The sequence below is a fragment of the Phalacrocorax carbo genome, chromosome 5, assembly GCF_963921805.1.
Source record: "Phalacrocorax carbo chromosome 5, bPhaCar2.1, whole genome shotgun sequence".
In the NCBI taxonomy this organism is placed as follows: domain Eukaryota; kingdom Metazoa; phylum Chordata; class Aves; order Suliformes; family Phalacrocoracidae; genus Phalacrocorax; species Phalacrocorax carbo.
Window position 1 is genome coordinate 2,840,259 of NC_087517.1, and position 21,623 is coordinate 2,861,881.

The 21,623-nt window shown below is 47.7% G+C and overlaps 1 protein-coding gene and 1 long non-coding RNA gene across 7 annotated transcripts in view; one reads left to right on the forward strand and one right to left on the reverse strand.

Moving 5' to 3' along the window:
- The first annotated feature begins 1,677 nt into the window (after positions 1-1,677).
- LOC135313337 (uncharacterized) lies at positions 1,678-5,987 on the forward strand. The gene is made up of 3 exons (XR_010372959.1): positions 1,678-1,824; positions 3,050-3,208; positions 4,065-5,987. It is a non-coding gene; the product is annotated as an uncharacterized LOC135313337 (long non-coding RNA).
- A 154-nt stretch (positions 5,988-6,141) lies between these two features.
- LYPD6 (LY6/PLAUR domain containing 6) overlaps positions 6,142-21,623 on the reverse strand; it is a 67,733-nt gene continuing 52,251 nt past the window's right edge. For all 6 annotated transcript variants that reach the window (XM_064450988.1, XM_064450990.1, XM_064450989.1 and 3 more), the window contains 4 exons: positions 15,469-15,629; positions 13,867-13,965; positions 8,813-8,943; positions 6,142-7,599 (listed from right to left, as the gene is read on the reverse strand). In XM_064450988.1, coding sequence (XP_064307058.1) covers positions 7,396-7,599; positions 8,813-8,943; positions 13,867-13,965; positions 15,469-15,586 — 552 coding nt within the window. In that variant the 5' untranslated portion in view covers positions 15,587-15,629 and the 3' untranslated portion in view covers positions 6,142-7,395. The remainder of the gene's footprint in view (positions 7,600-8,812; positions 8,944-13,866; positions 13,966-15,468; positions 15,630-21,623) is intronic.

Genomic DNA, 21,623 nt, shown 5'->3' on the forward strand with positions numbered 1-21,623 from the left:
CTGGCAGATTGGAAAAGCTTTAAGAAAAGCAAATATAGTCTGAGGGCTGGACTTTGGGGAAGGGTTTGGCTCTAAAAGAGACACAGAGCTATCCCATAGTGACTAAATGATGACTGCTAGAAAACATTGGGAAACTAGCTAGTTGGAGTAGCTAATTTTGAGCTGATGTTGAGTTGGAGAAAACTCAACATTTTGGCTAGTGGGATGTTTTCAGGTGACAACCGATCATTTTGATTGTGAAAAAGCCATGTATGGGCGCATGTTGCACCCTGCCTTGTGCTTAGGTTGATAAGACATCAGTTGGGTGTGAGCGGTGAGAAATACCCATCCCGGGTGGTCAGCTACAGGGTCAGCAGGACCAACCCTGCCTTTTTCTGGTCCCTGTGACACCTGCCATGGGCTATAGGTGCAGCTTTTTATTTGGCTGTCCAGATAGATCATGGCATGGCACACAACTTCGCAGCAGGAGGGTTACTTACATTTTTAAAGGAAAAACCTGAGCCAGTTACCCCCTTAAAATAATTACCTACTTAAAATACTCTCCTTCTGGCACCCAGCAGCAGAAAGGACTTGGCTGGCAGCCCCTTGCCACCAAACCAAATCAATGCTTTTTGTGTAGGTGGGTGGGGTTAGCAATTTCTAACACACGTGAACTGACAAGTTGAAGTTCAGCCTGTCTTCAGTAGAGCTTGATAGGAACACCTATAGCATAACCAAAACCTATCTGAATTTTATATTGGAGACTAGTGGAGCGCTGGCTCTTTCAGATTGCTTCTCTCACTGTATGAAAACTTACTTTGGGAGGGGTTTGGGTGTTTTTTCTTTTTCCACAGCTTGGTACACTTCCTTTCCCGCCCCCCCCCCCCCCCCCCGTTTCGTCAGCCCTATGTTGGATTTGTTTGCATTTATTGTAGGTAGACTCCATCATGTTGAAGATATCCTGCAATTTTTAGTCTAAGACTTTTAGGTCTGAGTACTGGATAATGAAATGTGTACATGTAACATGTCTAAAATCTGATGACATCTTAAAACATATAAGTTCAGATATATTGGAAATGCTTTTAAATATATAATGTCAATGCTAAAGGATTGAAGTTGTTATATCAGTGTGGGAGGTGGGTGGCTGATGGGTGGCTAAGGAGGAATCTGAGAGGACTTTGGGATTAATATCAAGGGGAATCCCACCCAGCGATGAGCAAAGGGAAATTGATACAAGAACCAATCAAATGATGAAAATAATGGTGGAAAAAGAAAATGCCTTCACTGCAAGAGCGGTCAGGCCCTGGCACAGGCTGCCCAGAGAGGGGGGGGAGTCACCATCTCTGGGGGAGTTCAAAAAACATGTAGAGGTGGCACTTGGGGAACATGGTTTGGGAGGCCTGGGGGTGTTGGGTTGGGGGTTGGCCTCGATGATCCTAGAGGTGTTTAATGATTCTATGTAATGGGGTTGGCGTCGTAAACCATGTATGAGCAAGATGCAGCAAAAACTGGAAGCTCATTTTGACATGAATCTGGAATTGTAATGCTGGGGGATGCACAAGGGCTGTGATTCAGGTGGTTGGTTCCCATCTTGGTTTTTTTTTAATTCTGAATTGATGCCACCTTGGGCATTGCACCTTTAGATCATGAGACTTAAAATATGTATATTAGGGAATAAATGGCAAGCGTAAGTTAAGTGTGTTTTCCATTTCCTTTCCCAGTAGCTACATGGTATGTGTGGTGATACACGTCATCAGACTCAGAGTTCAACTTGTTGGCAGTCTCTTGGTGGAAGGAGCAAGTCGTGATGCAGCCTTGATGGGGCATATATGGGAACCTCCAGGCGTTAGTGAGACTCTTGGGGCATAACCTTTGCTGGTGGCTTGAGCCTCTTTAGGGGGTTAAAAATCCTCTCGAGAGCTTTGCCCTGCCAGTTAGTCCAAACTGGTTTTTGTGGGACTTTGGCTGGCATTGGAGAAGAGGTTCTGGGTCTCAAAGTGTTTGTTAGGAATTGCAGCTGCTGCAAATGGGAGGTTCAGCATCGCTTTGGCTGTTTCGGTGTTGGGTGGACTTTGCATAAACCGAGCTGCTGAAAGCGATGCTGGGCTCCCTGATGACTGGGCCAGGAAAGCGGGCGAAGGCTCTGTCTGGTGGTGGTTAAGGGGAGGAAAAGAGCTACACAGTCAAGAAGAATTGTCTTTACTGACAATTAAATCAACTACTTTACAGAAATGAAAGCAAAGCTTTTGTTAATTAACATCTGCCTTCAGCTCACCATGCTGTAATGCAGAAAATCAGTAATTCAAGCAATGCGCTAGAGAAGCGCTGCAAGGCTGCGTACCCCGGGTGTTTCCCTGACCCTGACCCTGAGCAGGGCCCGGTGTTTCCTCAGGCAGCTCTTGAAACGGGATAACCAACTCTCTTCCCTCAAGGCGTGCTTGTAAGCAAAAGCTGCACCAAATGCTGAACCATCAGACAGAAACGAGTTTTAGGACTGGGGGAAATGCAGGAGCTGTAAGGCAACGTACTGTGGTTAACTGTGCTACTGCAAATTGGATTTATTCAACTTAAAAGATGTGGGAATTGGGGCAGTGCAGAAATGCTGTGGGCTGCCACCAGCTGCCCTTGCCTGTGTCCAGCTGCTGACAGGTGAAGCCACCAGTGCTGGCAGCAAATCCTGCCTCTGGGACCGGGCCCTACGGCACCAGGGGCTCCGAGAGCGCCCTTTGGGTGCCTTTTCTTACAAAGTGTTGCTGTGGGGGTTGAGCAATACCATTATTCTCCATCTGAAAAAGAAAATAATATCCTACTGAGAAGTTCGCACGACTATTTTGCAACCTGTTCATGACCATCCCATTTAAGGTACCATCAGATTTTTTTTTTCATTACTAAGAGAGGACTGTTGACATCTTGACGCTAACTCCCCCCTTAAAGGCTCCTCCTGATGCTTTAGGCACGTAGCATTAATTGCACAGCGTGCTCGCCAGTCAACACTGTTTGTTGTTATTATACACTTGCAAACGTTGGTTTATTAACTTTTTTGCCTTTGCTGTGTCTTCACTTTCTGCAGCCAGGAGAGCCTCGGTTCAGCCTTTCCCACTGCTGAAGCGGTCGCTGAGCTGGAAGGCCTTTATATGAACTCGGGTAAAACAAGTACATTCACTTCTGTACGCATAGCATGAGGGAATATCCCACGCTACAGCGATGTACTTCTACAGTTTTAACTTAGGTATCTCTCTCTATAATTCTTTTTTGTTTTTTTTAAATATTGAGTCTTACCTTCTTCACGTTATCCATAAATAACTTTGTCCAAAACCTTTCGTTAGCTACACGACATTGTTTACATCCATGTAAGTGTTGCTTTCAGGAGAGGAAATTAGAAATAACTGCATGAAAACCTCCAGAATGTGCTGGGACTAAATTAGAGTGGCAGCACAGTTACGGAAAACATAAAGCTTTCCCAGAGCAGGTGAGGGAAAGGAAGATCCAGGGGTCACAAACTAAACAGGAACCTCCGCAGACATTTTATTAAATGCCCAAGACAAAACAATTTGTAACAAATAACTATGGGAGCGCAGTAGGAGGAAACCATGGGGAAGGTTCATTAGCGACAGGGGGAGTTAAAACAAAATGCTCTAAACACAGGGCTTTGGGTTGTTTGGTTTTTTTTGGTGTGTGTTTTTTTGCTAGCAGGACATCAGGGAAAGGCAAAGGGGCCAGGGGAGCAGACAGCAGTGTCTCAGAACAGGGGGTGGCACCACACCAAAGAACAGGGCTGCTGATAGCAATTGTACATCGTTATCAGACACCTCACACATCATCTGAATATTTAAAGCATTTATTTATACAAATGTACAGCATTTACAATAGTTAAAAAATTAGATTATATTTAAAAGGAATATCACATATATAAATATGGTGCAGCTTAGCGTTCATGTGCTTTTAAAAAAAACCCCAACAACTCCAGGGGCAGAGAGGGCACGGTGACCTGCTGGTACAGGGAGGATCCTGCGTGGGTCCCCCGCTTGCTCTCAGCCACCTTAACTTGCTCTTTATGCTCAATGTCCATAATCCTTGTACCGCAGCCGGAGGTAGCAGCCCAGTTGGACCGTGTTCAGGTCCCTTTTGAAGGCCACAACTGTGGCACAGCAGTGGGGGAGAGGGACCGGCGTAGCACAGGAACCAGCACTTTGTCCATCTACAGCAGCATCACGGTCACAGCAAAGCTGGTGATGGGCTTCGGAGTGGCTCCTGCTCAGGTATTTGCAAAGCACTGGTCTTGGCATAACTGCGTGGCTGGCAACGGGATATTCTAGGTGGGCTATAGTATTTATTTCCAAGCTACTTTTACTAGGCACATCCACAATTAACAAATTCAACCATCTGCCTTAGCATGCAATGAATCAGCCCCTGAAGTACCACTTTTTCCCCCACTGACTATAAAGGGAGTAGAAGTAACTGGCTCGGTTTAATACCTCTACAACACCCATAACTAAAGTTGATCAGTGGCATCCCAGTCTTTGTGGGTAGAGATCACTCCCAGGCACCCCAAAAAAAGTCTCTGGTCTGCCTGAGGTGTCCCTACACACAGTACGACGATCCTGCGTGTCAGTGCACACGACGAGCCAGCTAGCGCGGGAGCCCGTGCCGTCTCACTGCAGGCACCGCACCTTTCACGTGGTGGGAGCGGTCCCAAAAGGCCAACATCTTACAAAGAAATCCGGCCCTTCCTGCAGCTCAGCCCACGCAGTTATATGTATCTAGCTCAGAGTTAGCGTACCACAGGTTAGGCTCGGTGAGTTCTGTTAAATAACAATGAAACTGCAAAATATATGGAAAATAGCGGGGGGATGACACAGAGAAGCCAGAAGACACAGCCAGAAACCTGACTGCAAGCTGTTGACCAAGGCAGTCAGCTCAGGTCAGGAGGTAATGTCTGCTCCTTGCTGTTGGCTAGGTATCTTAGTGCCTGACTCCTAAATGCCTGTGTTTAGCAAGGCCCAAAATGAAAATATAAATCCAATATAAATCCAGCTCAGCTGCCGCCACCCAAGATGGCAGGGAGCTCCCCACAAGGTGCTCCTGCTGGCCACGTGCAACAGGGCCTGAGCCTCCAGCCCACCGCAATTGAGCGGATAAGCGAGATGTTCCCGCGTATTCCCAGATTCCCATGCTTCCACCTGCTGGCGTTCCGGCACACGTTCTCAAAGCACATGTCCTGGATCTGGCCCTGCGCCTACACAACAGCGCTGCCGAAACGCTCGGCCAATGTTTAACCCCTGCTCCAGGAGAGCAGCCGAAGTGCTTCACGCTCCCTTTTTTTTTTTGCAGGATAATAATAATAAATATTTAAGTTGCCATCAGAGAAGTAAAACCCTCCACCTCATTCTCCCCCAGCCCCTACAGAGAAAGCGCCTGTGAGTCAGCACTGGGCTTCCTCTGCTCGAGAAAGCTTGCAGAGGAGGGCAACAGGCTTTATAAAGACTGCAGGGTGGATTTTTCTCAGGACCTCCAGAGACACGTCCACCTTGCATAAAACCGCAGGTTGCAACTACCCTCTTACCACTAGCGATCTGCGAGCAAGTCACAGGACATCAAAATGCAAGGTTTGTCTGTGAGGTCAGCTAGCCTGTCCTCAAAGAAAAGTTAGTTTTATATAAAAAGTTAGAAAAAGGAAAGAACCAGTGATCAAAATTCAGTTTTCACACTGAAGTATATATACATTTTAAAAAAAAAAGGTCACTCAGCAAACCACACTGAGGCATCCAGCGTGCTTTTCTTCCCCAAGCAGTCACCTGAAACTAAATCAGGCGTGCTGCTCACAGTTCTCATCCTCCTTTGCCTCCAATAAAACTCCCCCAGTCAAGTGGAGTTCACTCCAAAGGCCACAAAACCCAAGACCGCTCCTTGCGTGCTCAGAGCTGCAGTTTTCCAGCTATTCATGGTATCCAACACAGATGCTGCTAGATGAGGGCTTGCTGGTACCTTCCACGAGCCCTCTCAAAGCACTGGAGGGGTTTACGGAGCCTTTGGCTTCCAGCATTGGCTTCCTTCATCTGCCTTTCGCTGTGTAACTCACCAAAAAGAGCACCTCAGAGCATAAGCATACCCTAACTTGATAAAGCCGAAGTTGCCTTGGGGCACAACTAGCCAAAAATTAACTCATAAAAGAACAATTTATTACTATAGTGTGTTTTTTTAAAAAACAAACAAAAAATTAATTATAAAGTTTGGTTTAACTTTAAAACAAGTCCATGGACACCCTGATTTTATTACTGACCCTGCAAAACAAAGCTAATTCTTTTTCAACAGTGATGCAAAATAATTTTTATATATATTTATGATAATTTATATATTTACCCACTTGCAAAACAACCATTTTCCTTGGCAATAGCAGTATTAAGAATCTTTTAAACACTTTAGACCCTACTCAACATAGAAAAATAAATATTGCATCCATGATATCCGAGCAAACCAAGCAACACAAGTCACCAAAATACAGCTGCAGCTAGTATTAGTCCATACTCTGTCGTGGGAGTGCAGTAAATAAAATAACAGAAGCTATTCAGGATCATCTCTTTCTCATGCTGTAGGACTGGGTGCCAAAATATGACCACAGGTAAAGCCCCCAAAACCTGGCTCGGTAGGCACCAGCACCTCCACCTGGGCACCCGCTAGCTCGCCATCCGCCTCCCTCCTCTCGAGAGGGTCAAGGAGCGCACACCCACCTCCCCCCTCTGATTATGCTTCAACAACAGGGTTTTTAGAGTTTTTCTGGTTCGGTTTCTAAACCAAAGTGATTTTTCTGTGCATCCCACCATGCGTTGTTACGGGGGGGGTGGCTCTTCATGCCGCTGCTGGACAGCCTCGGAGGAAGCATCCGTGTGTGGCGCTGGCCTGAGCCAAGCTGCTGCTGCTCCCTTGACCTCATCCCTTCCAGCTACTGCTGCCGTGCTACGAACTCCTGCCCTCTCCGAGAGGAGCAGGAGGCCTGGGGAGACTGCAAAGGCATACTGACTATATGTTATTCACCATATGTTCTCAAAACAGGTTAAAGAGACACAGGCATTAGTGCTCTGACAAATTATAATGAAGTTTTAAATGAGTAAGTGATGATACTAGCAGCTGGCAGTGACACCGTAGTTCTAAATAACATTTCTTCATGGAGAAAGGACACTAAGAAGACCATAGGCATCGGTCCCAGCCATGGACTCTGGGAACATTTTCGCATAAGTTTCTTCAGAAAACAGTAGAGAACCGTGACGGTTTTACTCCCTTCAAATGCACCTGCGTCCCAGGCTCACTAGCTCATCGTTACCAAGAAATCAGGAGGAAAATCAGTCTTGCAAAGGCAACTCCAAAGCGCAGGCTCCGTGGGGAGAGGTGGCCCGTTTGCGCAGATGCTCTCGCCCCCGCTCAGCTGTCCGGGCTCGCCCCGCGTGGCATCGCCACCCAGTGCTGTGACATCAACCCCAGCCAGAGACACGCCGTTGTCAGCAGGACGGGCTGTGAAAGTCGCTGTGTTTTGTTGAGGGGGGAGAGGGTTGTAAATACGGCGTCTGTTGTGTTCCTGGGTAGTGGCAAGTTGCAGATGCTTCCTTCGCAGCAGGAGGTGCAGATCTGAAAGAAACGAGGCTATAACTTGGTTATTTGAAAAATACCCCTGCCACTGAATAAAGATATAGGGGAAATAATATCATAGATGCAAAAAAAGCACTGGGCTAGTCTGATGGTTTTTTCCCCTTTTTCCCCCTGCTTCTTTCCTCCTCCCCCTTTATTTTTTAAATCCATTTACTCGGAGGACAATTTCACCCGTACAGGAACAGTACGTTGGCTGGTGCAAGGAAGACACCTCCATTTTCATAGAATCATAGAATCGTTAAGGTTGGAAAAGACCTCTAGGATCATCAAGTCCAACCCCCAACCCAACACCCCCAGGCCTCCCGAACCATGTCCCCAAGTGCCACATCTACACGTCTTTTAAATACCTCCAGGAGTGGCGAAGAGGAGCTTTGGATCCTCAGGCATTTTGAAGAGGTTATTTCCTTTTCTACCCCAAATAAGTAAACTGAGGAAAACCAGTGCTGTTTGGCTAAAGCGGAGCTCACAAGCCAGAAATCAAAAAAGCCCAAAATCAGTATTTATTAATACAGGGGAGGGGTTGTTGCCTATCACCTAATACTCAGGCACTGGAGTGACGGAGTGCGTCAGCCCGTAAGGACTAGCTGCCGCCTCAGGGCTAGGAAGGGCCGGTTGCAGTACCCTGCCAGGGCACAGGGGTTTAGAGCCACAAGACTAACGCACCCAAGGCCAAGAGAGCATAAAATGACGTGCAAAACAGAGATTCAGCGTGTCTGGCAGCTCGGAAAGGTCTTTCATTTTAACCTGTTGGAGAAGTTCAAACAGGTCAACTGTTGACCTTCAGAAAAATCGTTAATAAGTAACTGAGTCACATATAAAGCAGCTGCTCGGAAGGTTTCGGGGCTTCCCCCTACCCGTTTCAGGAAGAAAACCGAGAGAGGGTCGGCGAGCATCCGCCGCAGAGCAGAGGGCACCAAACACGGAGCAGGACTGCTGGCAAAGCACTCCTCAGCCACAAGGGAGTGGTTTGCTCCCCCGAGCTGCTGCCAGGACAGCTAAACAGATTGTTCTTTTGTTCTGGGAGAGGGTATTCCTTTGTTTCTGTGACAAATGGAAACGAGCTGCAGCTCATTAAGAAAAATTTCATTTCTGACAGTGCTGATTTACCCACTGAAGCAGTCAGACTTCTGGTGGAGGCCAGAAGGATTCTGCCCAGTTTTCCTATGAGAAAAAGGCAATTTTTATCCTATACCTTGTATTCTTCATGCTTTACATAGGTGCATCCCGTAGACAGGCAGTCCTCTAACGGTACGCAGCGTTTGGTGACAGATACACTTTCTCCAGTGACTTTCATCATGTGTTGGCTAAAGCAGTATCTTGTACCTACGAAGACATACAAATGTGTTTGCTGGTCAAATTCAAGTTTCATCTACAAAGAGGAAGAAATAGGAAAGAAATCTTGGATTTTTTTCCAAATCTTGGGATTTAAAAAAAGAAAAAGAAGAGTTTTGATGTATTTATTGCAATACATAGATGTTTCTTAATACTCTGGTGCAAACCTGGATTAAAAGCACTCTGGAACACAGAGATTTATTTCCAGTGTTACAGATAACGAAACATACAGTGGCTAGTCAAGCTATGAAGGGAGCATCAGATAAACACCCCAAATCTTGCACTCTGTTAGTTTTATAGGAATTGTCTTGTCGTAAACAATACCTGTTTATGTCCGAAGCCAACTTTCATTTGTATAGGTTTAATTTTTTCCCATTACACACTGGAGATGCCTTTCCCTACATCCTCAGAGCTCATGCAAGCTGTCCTCACCGCTCACACTCTGATCCCGGCTCTCCCAGGGCTCCTGCATAGCCCACCCCGCTCTGTCCCTCAGTTTCATCATCCATCAAAGCCAAAACACCGACAGAACAGGTGGGAGGATTTCCGTATTTCTCAAGTTTGCCAGTCTTTGGAAGAGGCACCTCGAAATGGACTGTGCCCAGTATTCCCATCACACCTTCTGCACGCTTCTCCTGCGCGCGCCCCCGTTCCCAAGGGAGACCCTCCTCCTCCTCGAGCAGTTCCTCTGGTGACACTTGTAAGGCGCACAGAAAATTCAAAGCAGGATGACTGACAAATGCTGTGGTTATCCTCAGGCATAGAGGAATTTGGGTTTATTTCATGCTTTAGTCATCAGAGGGAAGCTGAAGGTGCTGTTCCACTTCCTAGCACTCCAAGATGAAAACACCGGATTTTCAACACAGGAAACATGCCATTATATATTTCTTCCCTAAATTATACCTTGCTTCTTATTAATCAACCTTATTATTAATAACATTGCTTTCACAGAGGGGGGGAAAAGGGGTGTAATTAATATAAAGTGAACATTCCTGTTCAGCCCCCATGTCCGATGGGGAAAGCCCTGCATACTTCTCGTGTTTCAGATTTCAGCAAGAGCCGAGCGAGATTGCCAGCAAAGCACGTTAGTCATTAGGCAATAAAACCCCTCAGACATCTGTCATATCTTTGACCTGCTCTTAACTCAAGTGCAACATCCGCAGCAAAGAGACTTGACTCATCACCCGAGGCTGGAGGTGCTCCGTGTGCTGTCTTCCTTCAAACCGGCCAGGGCTGCAGCACGCGTCCTCCAGGCTCTCCTGGGCGAGGGGGCGACGCTCCCAGTCTCACCCCAAGGGGAGCACTCTCTGCACGACGGCTTCGAGCTTCTCCCGGGACCTTGCCTGGAAGGGCCATTCCCCAGCAAATCCGGGCGTGCATCCCTGGAGCTTTATTTCTCCTGCAATGGCTCTGTCTGTGCAGCGGAGCTCGCCCTTGACAGGTCCCAGACGGAACAAATAAAACTTCTAGCACCCCATAACTCTTGCAGGGCTGTGTTGTCCTTTCTTCCAAGTGTGTTTGTAGAAAATATTGCGCAATCCTCTTAGAGACGTGTATTTTCCCCCGCACAGAGGGACCAAGTATGCTGTCCTCACAGCCATCGCTGATGGCTATCGCCTCCTGCAAGGCAGGGCTGCAGCTACCGAGTAAGTCCACAATAAGCAACAAAATCCACTCGCTCAAATTAATATTAACTTTTGCACTGCATTCTGGTCTGCCTCTCTTCCGAGAGCAGGCTAAAGATAATGAGGGCAGGCGCTATGAAAAGGTTCGGGCCAGAGAGCACTGGGAGAGCCCAGAGCGACGCACAGGTGGGGAACGTCACCACGTCTAACCCACAAGGACCGCTCTGCAGGTAGGGAGCCGCCAGCCAGAGGGGTAGAGGAGGAGCTCCAAGCTGAGCCCATGAAGAACACATGCCCAACACTATAAAAAAGTTACAAAAAATACCAGAGAAATCTAGAGTGATTCAAATAAGACATTAAGGCATGAAAGTTGATGCTTGTAAGTACGGTGGTGCCCAAGCCAGGCAGCTGTACGGCCACAGGGCAAGGGTGAGTCTTGGTGGTATCGTGTCAAAAAAACCATGGATTTCTTTCCTAAATTTCACGGTTGCAGAGCATCTTTAGAGGCACTTGAAAGCTAGGCTGATCGTGGTGTAATATCCAGGCTGTCCAGCAACACGTTCCATTACAAAAGCATTTAAAAATGAGATTGTTGCTCTGTGTCAGATTATGTGGGGGATTTTTCAGGGCTGTTGATTTGCACTGACCCCCGGCACGACAGACGACACCATCACCTCTTCTTTTGCATTTTTCCTTCCTCTGGTGGAACCGTCTGGCAAAGGCTGAATGACGTGCTTAAGCTACGACGTGTCTCCAAACACCTACGTACAACAGGCAGCCCCAGGCTCGGCCTGCTAGGAGTGGGTAGGGAAAAACTGAACCTGGTATTTCAAAGGGCCCAGAGTCAGAGTCACACATTGACTTTTGAGAGCCCGTTTCCCAAACCACAGCCTCTAACAACGCTGCCAGGTGCCACCTGCAACAGCTGGAACGTCACCACGGTGGTGGTGGCCATCATCGAGACGTCAGCCCTCCCACGGGCCGTCCAAAAATAGAGCACTGGGAGTATTTCGAGTGCCGTATTTCCATACAAATTAGATCACTAACACTGTTTCTGCTTGAGCTGAAGCTAATAAATAACAGAAAACGAGGTTAATGCACAGCAGGAGGCCTGCCTTCTAGGAAATGTTTTTTCTAGTCTCTGTTCAATATGGGGATTCATGTGGTTCCCTTTAAGTTCCTACATTATAGTTAATGAAAATATTTTGGTTTGCTTGGTTTTAATAGCATTCTGTCCTCAAGAAAAAAAAAAAAAAATCCAAACAACTAGCAAATACCAGGATGGAGATTTCTCGTTTTTCTCCCACCACTTAACCCAAGCAAACCAACAAGGGTTCAGATCCCTGCAGCGAGGGAGGCAACGCCGTAAGCATACCCCTCTGGCTCCCAGAGATAAGGTAATTACCTGAGCAGATAACCCCGGAGCAAGCCTGGAGCCACACCTCAAACCTCAGGCTGCATTTCTGCGGCTTCCTTACACAAACTCAAAGTCACATTTGAAAATTAAAGCAACCAAGAAGAAAAGCTGGCTTAATAAAAGCTTTCTGATGTGGAGGTGTATTGGATGTAAAGCTAAGAGACGCCAACAAAAGCCATCAGCGATGAGGCATCCCGAAGCGACGTCTGATTTCTGCGGAGCGGAGGGCGATGACACTGTCAGCTTTGCTTCCACCGCACAGCATAAGGACAGAGCGCCTAAGCCATAGCACCCAACCCCTTTCCCCAGTTGTCTGAAACACAGTGACTGCTGACTCAGCAGTGCAAGCCCTGGTCTCCCCCAAAAGCCGGCAGCGAGGGGCTGGGGGCCCATGGCGCAGGCAGAGCTGCGCTCCAGCCCCGGGGCACGGGATGATGGGGCAGTCTGGGCACCGACATGATCTGCCTCGAGTAAAGCCTTATCGAATCCTTCCATTTTAAGAAGTTCTCTATTCCAAAGATTAAAGATAGACTCAGGTCTCCAGCTAGCCCCTTCTCAAGGCTAAAACCCCATCCTTACTTCACAGTGGGTATTTGTACCAGCAGGCAGGAGGGCTGGTGACCATAACTAGCGGCTCCGGTCAGGCAGAACACAGCCGGTGAGTTCCAGATGCACCAAGGCATGGTTTTCCCCTCCCCTAAACAGCCATTAAGTACTAACTTCTCTTTCCAGATTAGCATTTTTTGGGGGTCAAGTCATTTCTGCTGGTTGTTACTGAAGGCAGACCTCGGAGTCGCGCGCCTCTCCTTGCACAGCGATCTATGGGTAACGCTGTCCTTGGTCATTTAAACACCACCTATTCCTGTCGAAGCAGGGAGGATCCATGAATATTGGTCTCATCTGATGCCAGCCAGCCTGATCTCCTTTTTGTTGTTGTTGACGTTGTGCTGATTTGAGCTCAAAGCAAATAAATTCTCAGGCAGATAACGCGCTGTGACGCAGGCTGCAAACACAGCTGGTTCGTCCCTGCAGCGCAGGTTATGGTCTTTTGTCTTTCCAAAGTAAATATTTTCTAAGGGCATTTGTAATGTCCCACAACAGACCGCAGGCATTCCGGATAGATGCTGGACAGCACTGCCGAGCCTACGGAAAGCACCAGGGAAGCGGTAAACCCGGCAGCATCCCTGTGCCCGCGCGGCCCCGGCTGCCTCCTGCCCACACGTGGTTCCCCCACTGGCGAGGAGACGGCCCACGTCCAACCCGTGTCCAGGGCTTCAGCAGGGGCTGCGAGCAATCTGAATGCATGTGAGTGTCTCAAAAAGAGAAGCAGTAAGGGAGGGGGAGATCTGAGGGTCTCACCGATACCTGGATCTGATATTTGGGGGCCCGTATCCCAAAGCCCTTTCTGAGCTGTTCCCCACTTCAGACTCCGATGGGAGTTATGAGCCCAAAATACTGAAAATATCTTGATGCCAGCCAAAAAGAGGCAGCCTTGGCTGCCCTGAAGCGCGGGCTCGTGCCATAGGGAAAGGAAGCAAACAAAGCAAGAACTGGGCCCGTACTCACCAGTAAGAGAAATCCAACCCTTAAATACATGTCAGCCTGATTTAATTTCCAGCTGAGCCAGAGGAGCACGGGGAGTAGATGAAAGTCCTAAATTTCATCCACCACAAAGAGACAGAAAAGCTTAAAGGATTAGTCATATCTCTTACACGTCTTTCTTGTTGAGGAGGCTTACAAGCAGGAGCAGCAACCACCAGCATCCGAGTACACGCAAGGAATAATGGGGGCTCAGTGCTGTCCCCACTGCGGGGACAGCGAGAGGTTCTCGTGAGGTGGGTTTAAGTGAAACGCTAGCATGCAGCTGGTTACCTCTTGGGCAATAGACATCCGGAGCCCATCGGTTGCATTCATAATTATCTGCTGCCTTTTCACAGGTGAAACACTTAAATCCATGAGGATACGGTGTGGCTGAAAGGAACAGACAATATTCCATTAACATGAGCCAATTAATCCGGTTCTGCTGTTTTTCAGAGGCACACAGCAACGGCTGTTCTCTTTAGACATATCTGCCTGCAAGTACGCCTGTCAACTTCTTCAAGTTGGTCCGGATTTGGAAAAATCCCATCACCGATAGCAGCGTAGGAGAGGCACGTACAGATACAATAAGGACGCGGTTCACTCTGTTTACCTAGCAGAAGTGCCCACTGCTGACTTCAAAGGGAGTTAATGTGAGCACGGAGTACTTATTCTCTTGGTATCAGAGCTCACATCCAATACCGCTACTTTATCAGTGCTGATAACAAAATATCAGATGGATTAAAATACTTCTGGAAACTGTCCCACCGGGAAAATGAGCTACCCTGTTTGAAGGCAGGCTGATGTCCCCAAAGGAAAGGAAAAAAAAAAAATCAATTTGCTGAACCTCCAATTTTTAACAGCAGACTCCATCCTAATTTATCTTGCCAAACAAAAAGTGTAATGTCTTAAGTGGTCTCCTGGCAGGGCTTCTGTAGCACATTCAATACATCTTCAAGATGCTGCCACCTTCTCAAGAAGCCAAATGGTGAACGGATCACATTTATCTCCATGGGATGAAGTAAGCTGAACCTCCGCAGCCCCACAGGCCACATCTCACCTCTCCCTCCTCTCCACCTCCTCCCCTTGCCCACGGGCTCTGGGCCAGACCCCGTTCGGGTGTGAGAGGTGAAGCAAGAGGCATTCACTGCTTGTTTCCCCAGAGCTCCTCTGGGTAAGGGCCAGCAAGTCCCCTGGGAGCATCTCTGGTGGGGCTCGTGCTGCCCTCAAGGAGCAGCTTTGGGGTGGGACAACACAACAGCACGAATTAAATTCACTGCTCTCTCCCTGGACCTCTAGCAGGTCACAGATATGGCATAAAACTGGACTTTCAATTTGCTTGTACAGAATATAAATTTTTCAGCCAAATTCAGAAAGGGGACGAGTTTTCACTGGGAACAGATGGCAGCACAGCTCTCCTTCTAGGATTAATTAAGGTTGTGGCTGATGAAGTGAACAAAACTAGTGAAAGGACAGTCCATGGAAGATGTAAAGATACATAACTTTGCTACAGCATTGCTTCAGGGAGTTGGTGCCACAGCTGCAAATGGTCACGTTTGGCCCTTGCTCACAGCTATAGATGTGCTTGAGCAAGCTGTGCGGCCGGGGGGCTTGGCCTTGTGGCCAGGCAGAGTATTGGAACAGAAAACAGTGAACAAAAAGCTCCTGACATACTCAGCAATGGCCCATAACCCTATCTGTCCTTTAATCCCTCTGGGAAGCAACAGTTTGGTTTTATATCAACGAGTTTCATGAGTACTGGGGATAATTATTTAATCTTTGCTCAGCACTCGGCTCAACCCCAATGTTTCTGCTGCCTTAACACACGTTCTCCCTCACCCTTACCCCCATGCCGCAGCCGGCCGTGGCTTTGCAGCCCCCGCAAAGGTGACTTACTGGAAGGGTGGAGGTAGACGATGTCCTTCACGGTGAAGTCCCTGGGCTGCGCGGCTGGCAGGCAGCCGGCCAGCAGGCTGAGCAGCAGCACCCACGCCGGCGTGGGCTGCGAGGCCATCGCCGGGCGAAGCCGTACTCATGCGGCGGCCGAAAACCCTCACCTGGGCAATAGCAGAGAACAGGGGTGAGCAGAGCAAACCCGCGAGGAGCCCAGCCACCACCTCGGCCCCCAGCAGCCCAACCTCACCAAAACCATGATGCTCCCGTGAACCTTCGGCTGCCCCCCCGCAGGGGCGGGCAGCGGTGCCGTTACTTTGGCTCGGCTTCAGTGACATCCCTGGCACCGCCTGGGAAGAGGACTCGGGCAAACACTCTCCCAGCGAGAGAGCTGCAAATGGGAGCCAAGGGGAAGGGTGGTCACGTTTGTCACTGTTCACAATTTAACTGGTTGGCGACTGGTTTTCAAAAACCTCAGTAGGATGTTGCTAGTCATTGGAAACTGCACTGCAACGGGGTTTAACTGCTTTTAGAGAATACTGGAAAACTGCACAGTTAGACCGGGAAGAAAGGAAACGGTAGCCAGACACCTGTCGGGATGCCCGGCGAGCAGCAATGGCTCTTCCACCCACACTCCAACAAGGGATCACACCTTCCTAAAATGCACCTTTCTGTCAAACCAGAAGCTCCGCGTTACTTCCCACGTATCTCAGGAAAGATGAGGAGCTCCAGCTGCTTCAGGTTATCTCTAACTTCAGCTGGTTGCTGTTAATAACAAAGTGATTCATAGACTCATAGAATCATTAAGGTTGGAGAAGACCTCTAGGATCGTCAAGTCCAACTGTCAACCCAACACCCCCACGTCTCCTAAAAAAAATTATTGCGTTTTCCTCATCCGTGCTCCAAAGGGTCTTATTCCCTTTGTGACAAATGATGCAGGGTATTTTCCCCACATCCCTCAATGAAGGGAACTAATATAAGCAGAAACAAATACCCCCGTGGTACCACTCGTGAAGCCATCCCAAAAACCAGCAGCTTTCAGGAGCATCCCAACCCCTGCACCCAGGCTGTGCAGAGCCCTCCAGGAACAGACAACACTCATACATCGTTAAATACACATCTCATATTATTACAGTTCCTTAAAAATGATGAAAACGTGCCTCAGAAACCAAATGGGACAGGAAAGGCCCGAGAGGAGGCGGCTGCCGAGCCAGGCAGGAGCCGCCGGTTTCCCCCGGCCGCTGGCATCCATCCAGCACACACAGCATTGGGGTATTTTTCCCACTCAGGCTGACCAAGAGATCTGTGATACCCAGATATTTCCTAAGCAACTTCGAAAGTGTGGTAGCTATTATTTAATAAATCAATTTTGGGTTGGTTTTTGTTTTTTTTTTACAGGAAAGATGTTCCAGGGGCAGTGACGCAACCTTCCACCTCTGCTTCCAAATGTTTGTCTCACAGCAACAGGACGAGCAGCACAATGGCCGTCGGGGGGGCTGTCATTATCCTTGGCTCTTATCTGAAAACAGCCCTTTATTAAAACACCATGAAATCCATAAAAAATAGTGAGGGAAACAGATAACACACAACATGGTGCATTAAACTCTGTTGTTTTAACCTTACAAAGAGGGAAATGCCAATTTCCATTGGGTTTAATCCACAGATGCGTATCGGCCAGGGGAAAGTGAAATCCTGGTTAGAAACAGAAAGGAAATAAAACAAACCTCTCCCAGCCACGTGAAAGATGAAAGAAATGGGACCAGCAGCTCCCTTTGGGGTCTGGAGGAGGAGCCCCAAGCAAAGCCAGCCGAAGCCCACCTCGGTGAGGGAGCTGGGTACACGTGTGGATTTAGGACCATTCACATTTTTGAGTTCCTCATGGCTAAACACACACGGGCCTGGAGCTGAGCCGGCCAAATGCCGGCGCTGCCCTGACGCTCCTGAGCCGAGGACAGCAGGAGCCATCAGCTGCACAAGCAACGGCGCCGGGTAGACGCGCTCCAGTCCGGGAGCGTTTGCTTCTGGGACACGTGTCTGTACGTCACGTAAGTCACACACGATGCTCGGCACAAGGACACGAGGTGTGTTTGGACTCCTGAGCTGAGCCTCTCCTTTCCTACGCAGGAGGAGGCCAGTCCATCACCGGCCACACATCAGCCTCTCCGCTCACTGCTTGACCAGAGCCACTCAAGCGGCAAGTGGGTTTCACATGTGGAAACTGCTTAACATTCATCCTGTTGAGATAATGAAGGCTTGGAGGACAGAGGGCTTGCTGGATTCTTGTTTTTTTTTTTATCCCAAACAAAACAAAGCAGATTTTACAAGCCCCGTTATTAATTTCAAGAAATCAGCAGTTTGCAGTGAAACTCTGCCGGTTCGCAGGGGCTCAGCAGCAATCCTGCGTTAGAGCACAAAAAAAATTAGGACCCCCATCCCAATGAGAGGAGCTTCTCATAGCTCAACACAGACTCTCAGCAGCAACCTATGATTAACGTAGGTTATCAACAGAAAGGACAAATAGCAATATTTTAAGTTTAAACATAACAAGATTAAAATAACAGCAAGAATTCCTCCCAAGTATAATTTAAAAATGAATTTGTTGGGTTTTCTCATCGTAATCACAAAAAGCACTTGTATTTACAGCTCTGATCAGAGTCTTCCAGTTGAGGACACCAGTTTTCCCTCTATAATACACGCTCCCTTTTATGGGATCAATTGCTTATTCAGCCCATCTCCAAATGTCCGTGCGTAGCTGTTAGTACTTGCCTCGTCGTCAGATTCAGAAGACAAGTGGCTGTTAGTCCTGCCTGAAAGGCTGGCAGAAACCATCCAGCTGCACGCTAAAAATATGCACATCGTGCCTCTTGTAATTGCAAGTAGCTTAATTGCCAACACCGCTTCTAACGAGCTGCAGGAACCACAAATGAATATATAGAATTCACTTCCCCACCTCTATTTTATACGTTTGAAGCAGATTTAATTATAGGTAAGGAATTAAAATTAAAAAAAAAAAGCCCTCTGTGTTACAAAACATCCCTGATCAGACCAGAGCAAGGCCAGCCCGGCCGCTGCTTTGAACTACGGCGGCCGCTGAAGTGGAAAGTATTTATTGAACGAAACGCCTGCCACCGTTACAGTCACTGCTCTTCACAGCAAGCGTGTTCTACCTGGGCATTTCATACACAAATAGTGTAAAAATAGATATTTCTGCGGAGACAGAAGCACCTTCTGTAAGCAACTTGAGTACTCAATATTTCACAAATATTTTGACTATGTACACACGGGCACACCTAGTTCTGTCTTTCACAGGGGACAAGAATACACGTACAAATACACTGCGTCCAACTGAGAAAATATTCCACAGAGAGTGAAATACCAAAAACTATTTTGAATAAAAACCTAATCAATAATTACTGCTCAGCACAGTAATTCTGTGAGCATGCTCGTTCTCTGCTTTTACGCCCACACATAAAACCAAAACGTAATTGCGTTTTTGTTTTTAAAGGAAATGCACGTATCTACGGATGCGCTGTCTTAAAACATGCAGATGGCCGACAAAAAATTGTTTTCAGTTACACTTTTTTCCCCAAAATCATCCAAAAATGATGTTTTCTGCAAAGATGGCTGGCCTTCGTGAAGCCTGTAAGCCCTAAGAAGCTTCATCAAGGGCATGGAGACTTTTTCTCTTGCTCACAAGCCCCTTTTGGGTCACGGCTTTCAGCCAAAACTGCCAAACATTGTACTAAAATACCTTTTCAAACAGCGATTGCTGCCATATCAGCTAGTAAAGTGCTAAACTGCTGCTCTCCAGCACACGGGCACGCATTTTTTCCTTCTGAATTAACTCGGCTCCTTTCCAGCTGTAGTAGCCTCTCGTGCATAGCAGCGTGCACGCACCAACCTAACAGAGAACGGCATGGCCCGCTCTGAATTTGATACCGGATTGCAGTTAGGGGAAATAGTCACATGGTATTTAGATCATACAGTCTGTTTATAAAAGGTCTTGGGCACTGACACAGAAATCCTAGTTAACTCAATCTTTCCAGCTTCACCAGCACCTTTCAGACGGAAAGGCATCCCCATCCCCGCTCTGCAGCAGGATTACTTCTTCCTGCCCTTTGCCCTAACACGGCGCTATGGAAATTAACCATTAAATTCCCTAAGCAGCAGCCCAATTGCCCATTTGTCAGGTCTCATTAGGGTGGCGACATGTCATCCCCTCCGTCACCAGCGCTGGGGACAACGGAAGGCCCCCGTCCTCCAAGGAAGGGCCGGGGGAGCCCTCGAGCAGAAGCGCTGCCAAACATGAGACCTCCGGTTCTGGGGGAGGCACGTCGCTGGAGAGCACAGCTATTTGTGAGGATGCATTTGTCGCTCCTGTCCCTCTCGCAAGCTCAGTAGATAGCTGCTAGCTGGCCTTCACCGATGGCCGTGAGCTGGGCTGCTGCCAGCTGCAAGGCTGCAAACATTGCAGCATTTCAGGAGAAAATAAAAACCCAAACAAGTCAGACACCAAATCTTCCCCTACAACCATTTGGCCAAAGCGAGGCATGAAGGAATTCCTGGTTTGCAGCATTTCTGTGGTTCTCCTCCTCGTGCGAGTACAGCAGATGCTGTGGTGTTCGGTGCCCCTCCATCTCCCTCCGCGGCAGAGGAAGCACTGTCCTGCTCTCCCTGGACGTCTGACACAGATGGAGGTTGCCCGGTCTCACATGAGGTTGATGCTTCTGCTGACATCTTGGCTGCACCTTCCTCCTACATCTCCTCCTCAATGTCTGGGCCACATCTCCAAGTTTTATAGCTTACTACCTTATTTCATCTTGAAGGCATTTTCTCTTATCTCTTCACTTGGAAGAGCCTCCATCTCACAGTGCCCTAAAGCAACACTTCTTTCAGACAGATAAAACAGTAAAAGCCAGCAAAAGCTCCCTCTCAGCAGGCAGGAGACGTATCAGCCCTGAAGTATCGAAGCGCAGCACGCCAAAGTCGCAACATTTGTCAGAAACTGGAGAAACCACAGCACAAGTAATTTGCTTTTGCGAGTTACACTGTGCAAGGTCAGCTGGACCATCCTTCGACTTTGTTTGATGATTATTCATCAGTGATAAACCAAGTCAAAGCAGCTACAACCAGCGTGGCAATGCTGGAAGATCTGTTCCGTGATGCAAAGCCTACCCAACCGTAGTTCCAACTTACGCACATCACCACTGTGACTTCCCCAACAAATGCAAGAGTTAATTCACTGTTCTTTACATGTCTTCCTGCCTTTCTTCCAGTCTACATAAAGCCACGGGTTGGAGTTTCCACTACCGCAACTCTAATGTACGTATTCATTTGCATCTCTCTACAGCGTTGAAAACTAAACCCCAGATCTCCATCTCCGGAATGCCATCACTGCCCAAACAGAAATCCGGATTGCGATGGAAGTTTTCCCACCTACCAGCTGTGCAGGATCCTGGACAGCAATGCCAGAGACTATTTGCAACTTTACCAGCTCTAACTGCAATTTTCCCCCTTCCTCCCTATCCTGCTGAATTATTAACATCAATTTTTTTTGTTGTTTCTTCTGTTTATTTCCTCCCTTTTGGTTCCTACCAAAAACATCAGAAAAGTTTTGAACAAAAATTGGAATTCATTTGAATTGCCTTCAAAATCCAGCCTCTTTCCACTTGCCATTTAGAGAATTTTCTTTGGGGTTTGGCCCTGGGAATGGTTAAATATATGTCACCCTCCTTGTAATATGGGATGTAGTGAAGCACATGTAACTTCTAAGAAGCCTGTGGGAGCTCTTGCAAAGGGGTTCGCTACCTCTCCTCAATTACAGAAGCAAGAGTAATTAAACAACCGAACACAATTAGTGCACAAATTACTCCCAGAAACGTGGATGATCTAATCGCCTTGCTACTAATTACAAAGCCTGTATTTCATTGAGCTAAAAGCCCACGTCCTGGGGAAGTGAAGGGGGGTACAATATGTTCCCTCTCACGCCATCTTCCCTCGGATGCAATTTGATCTTTAACAAGATGCGATTTCAAGATTATTTTAGAAGTCCCACATTGCTTCTATTTTCAACCAGTATTATTTATATTTTCTGTCTGACTAAGAAAAGCTTCACTTTTCTTAGGACCTGTACAAACCCTTCATCTTTTAATGAGTTG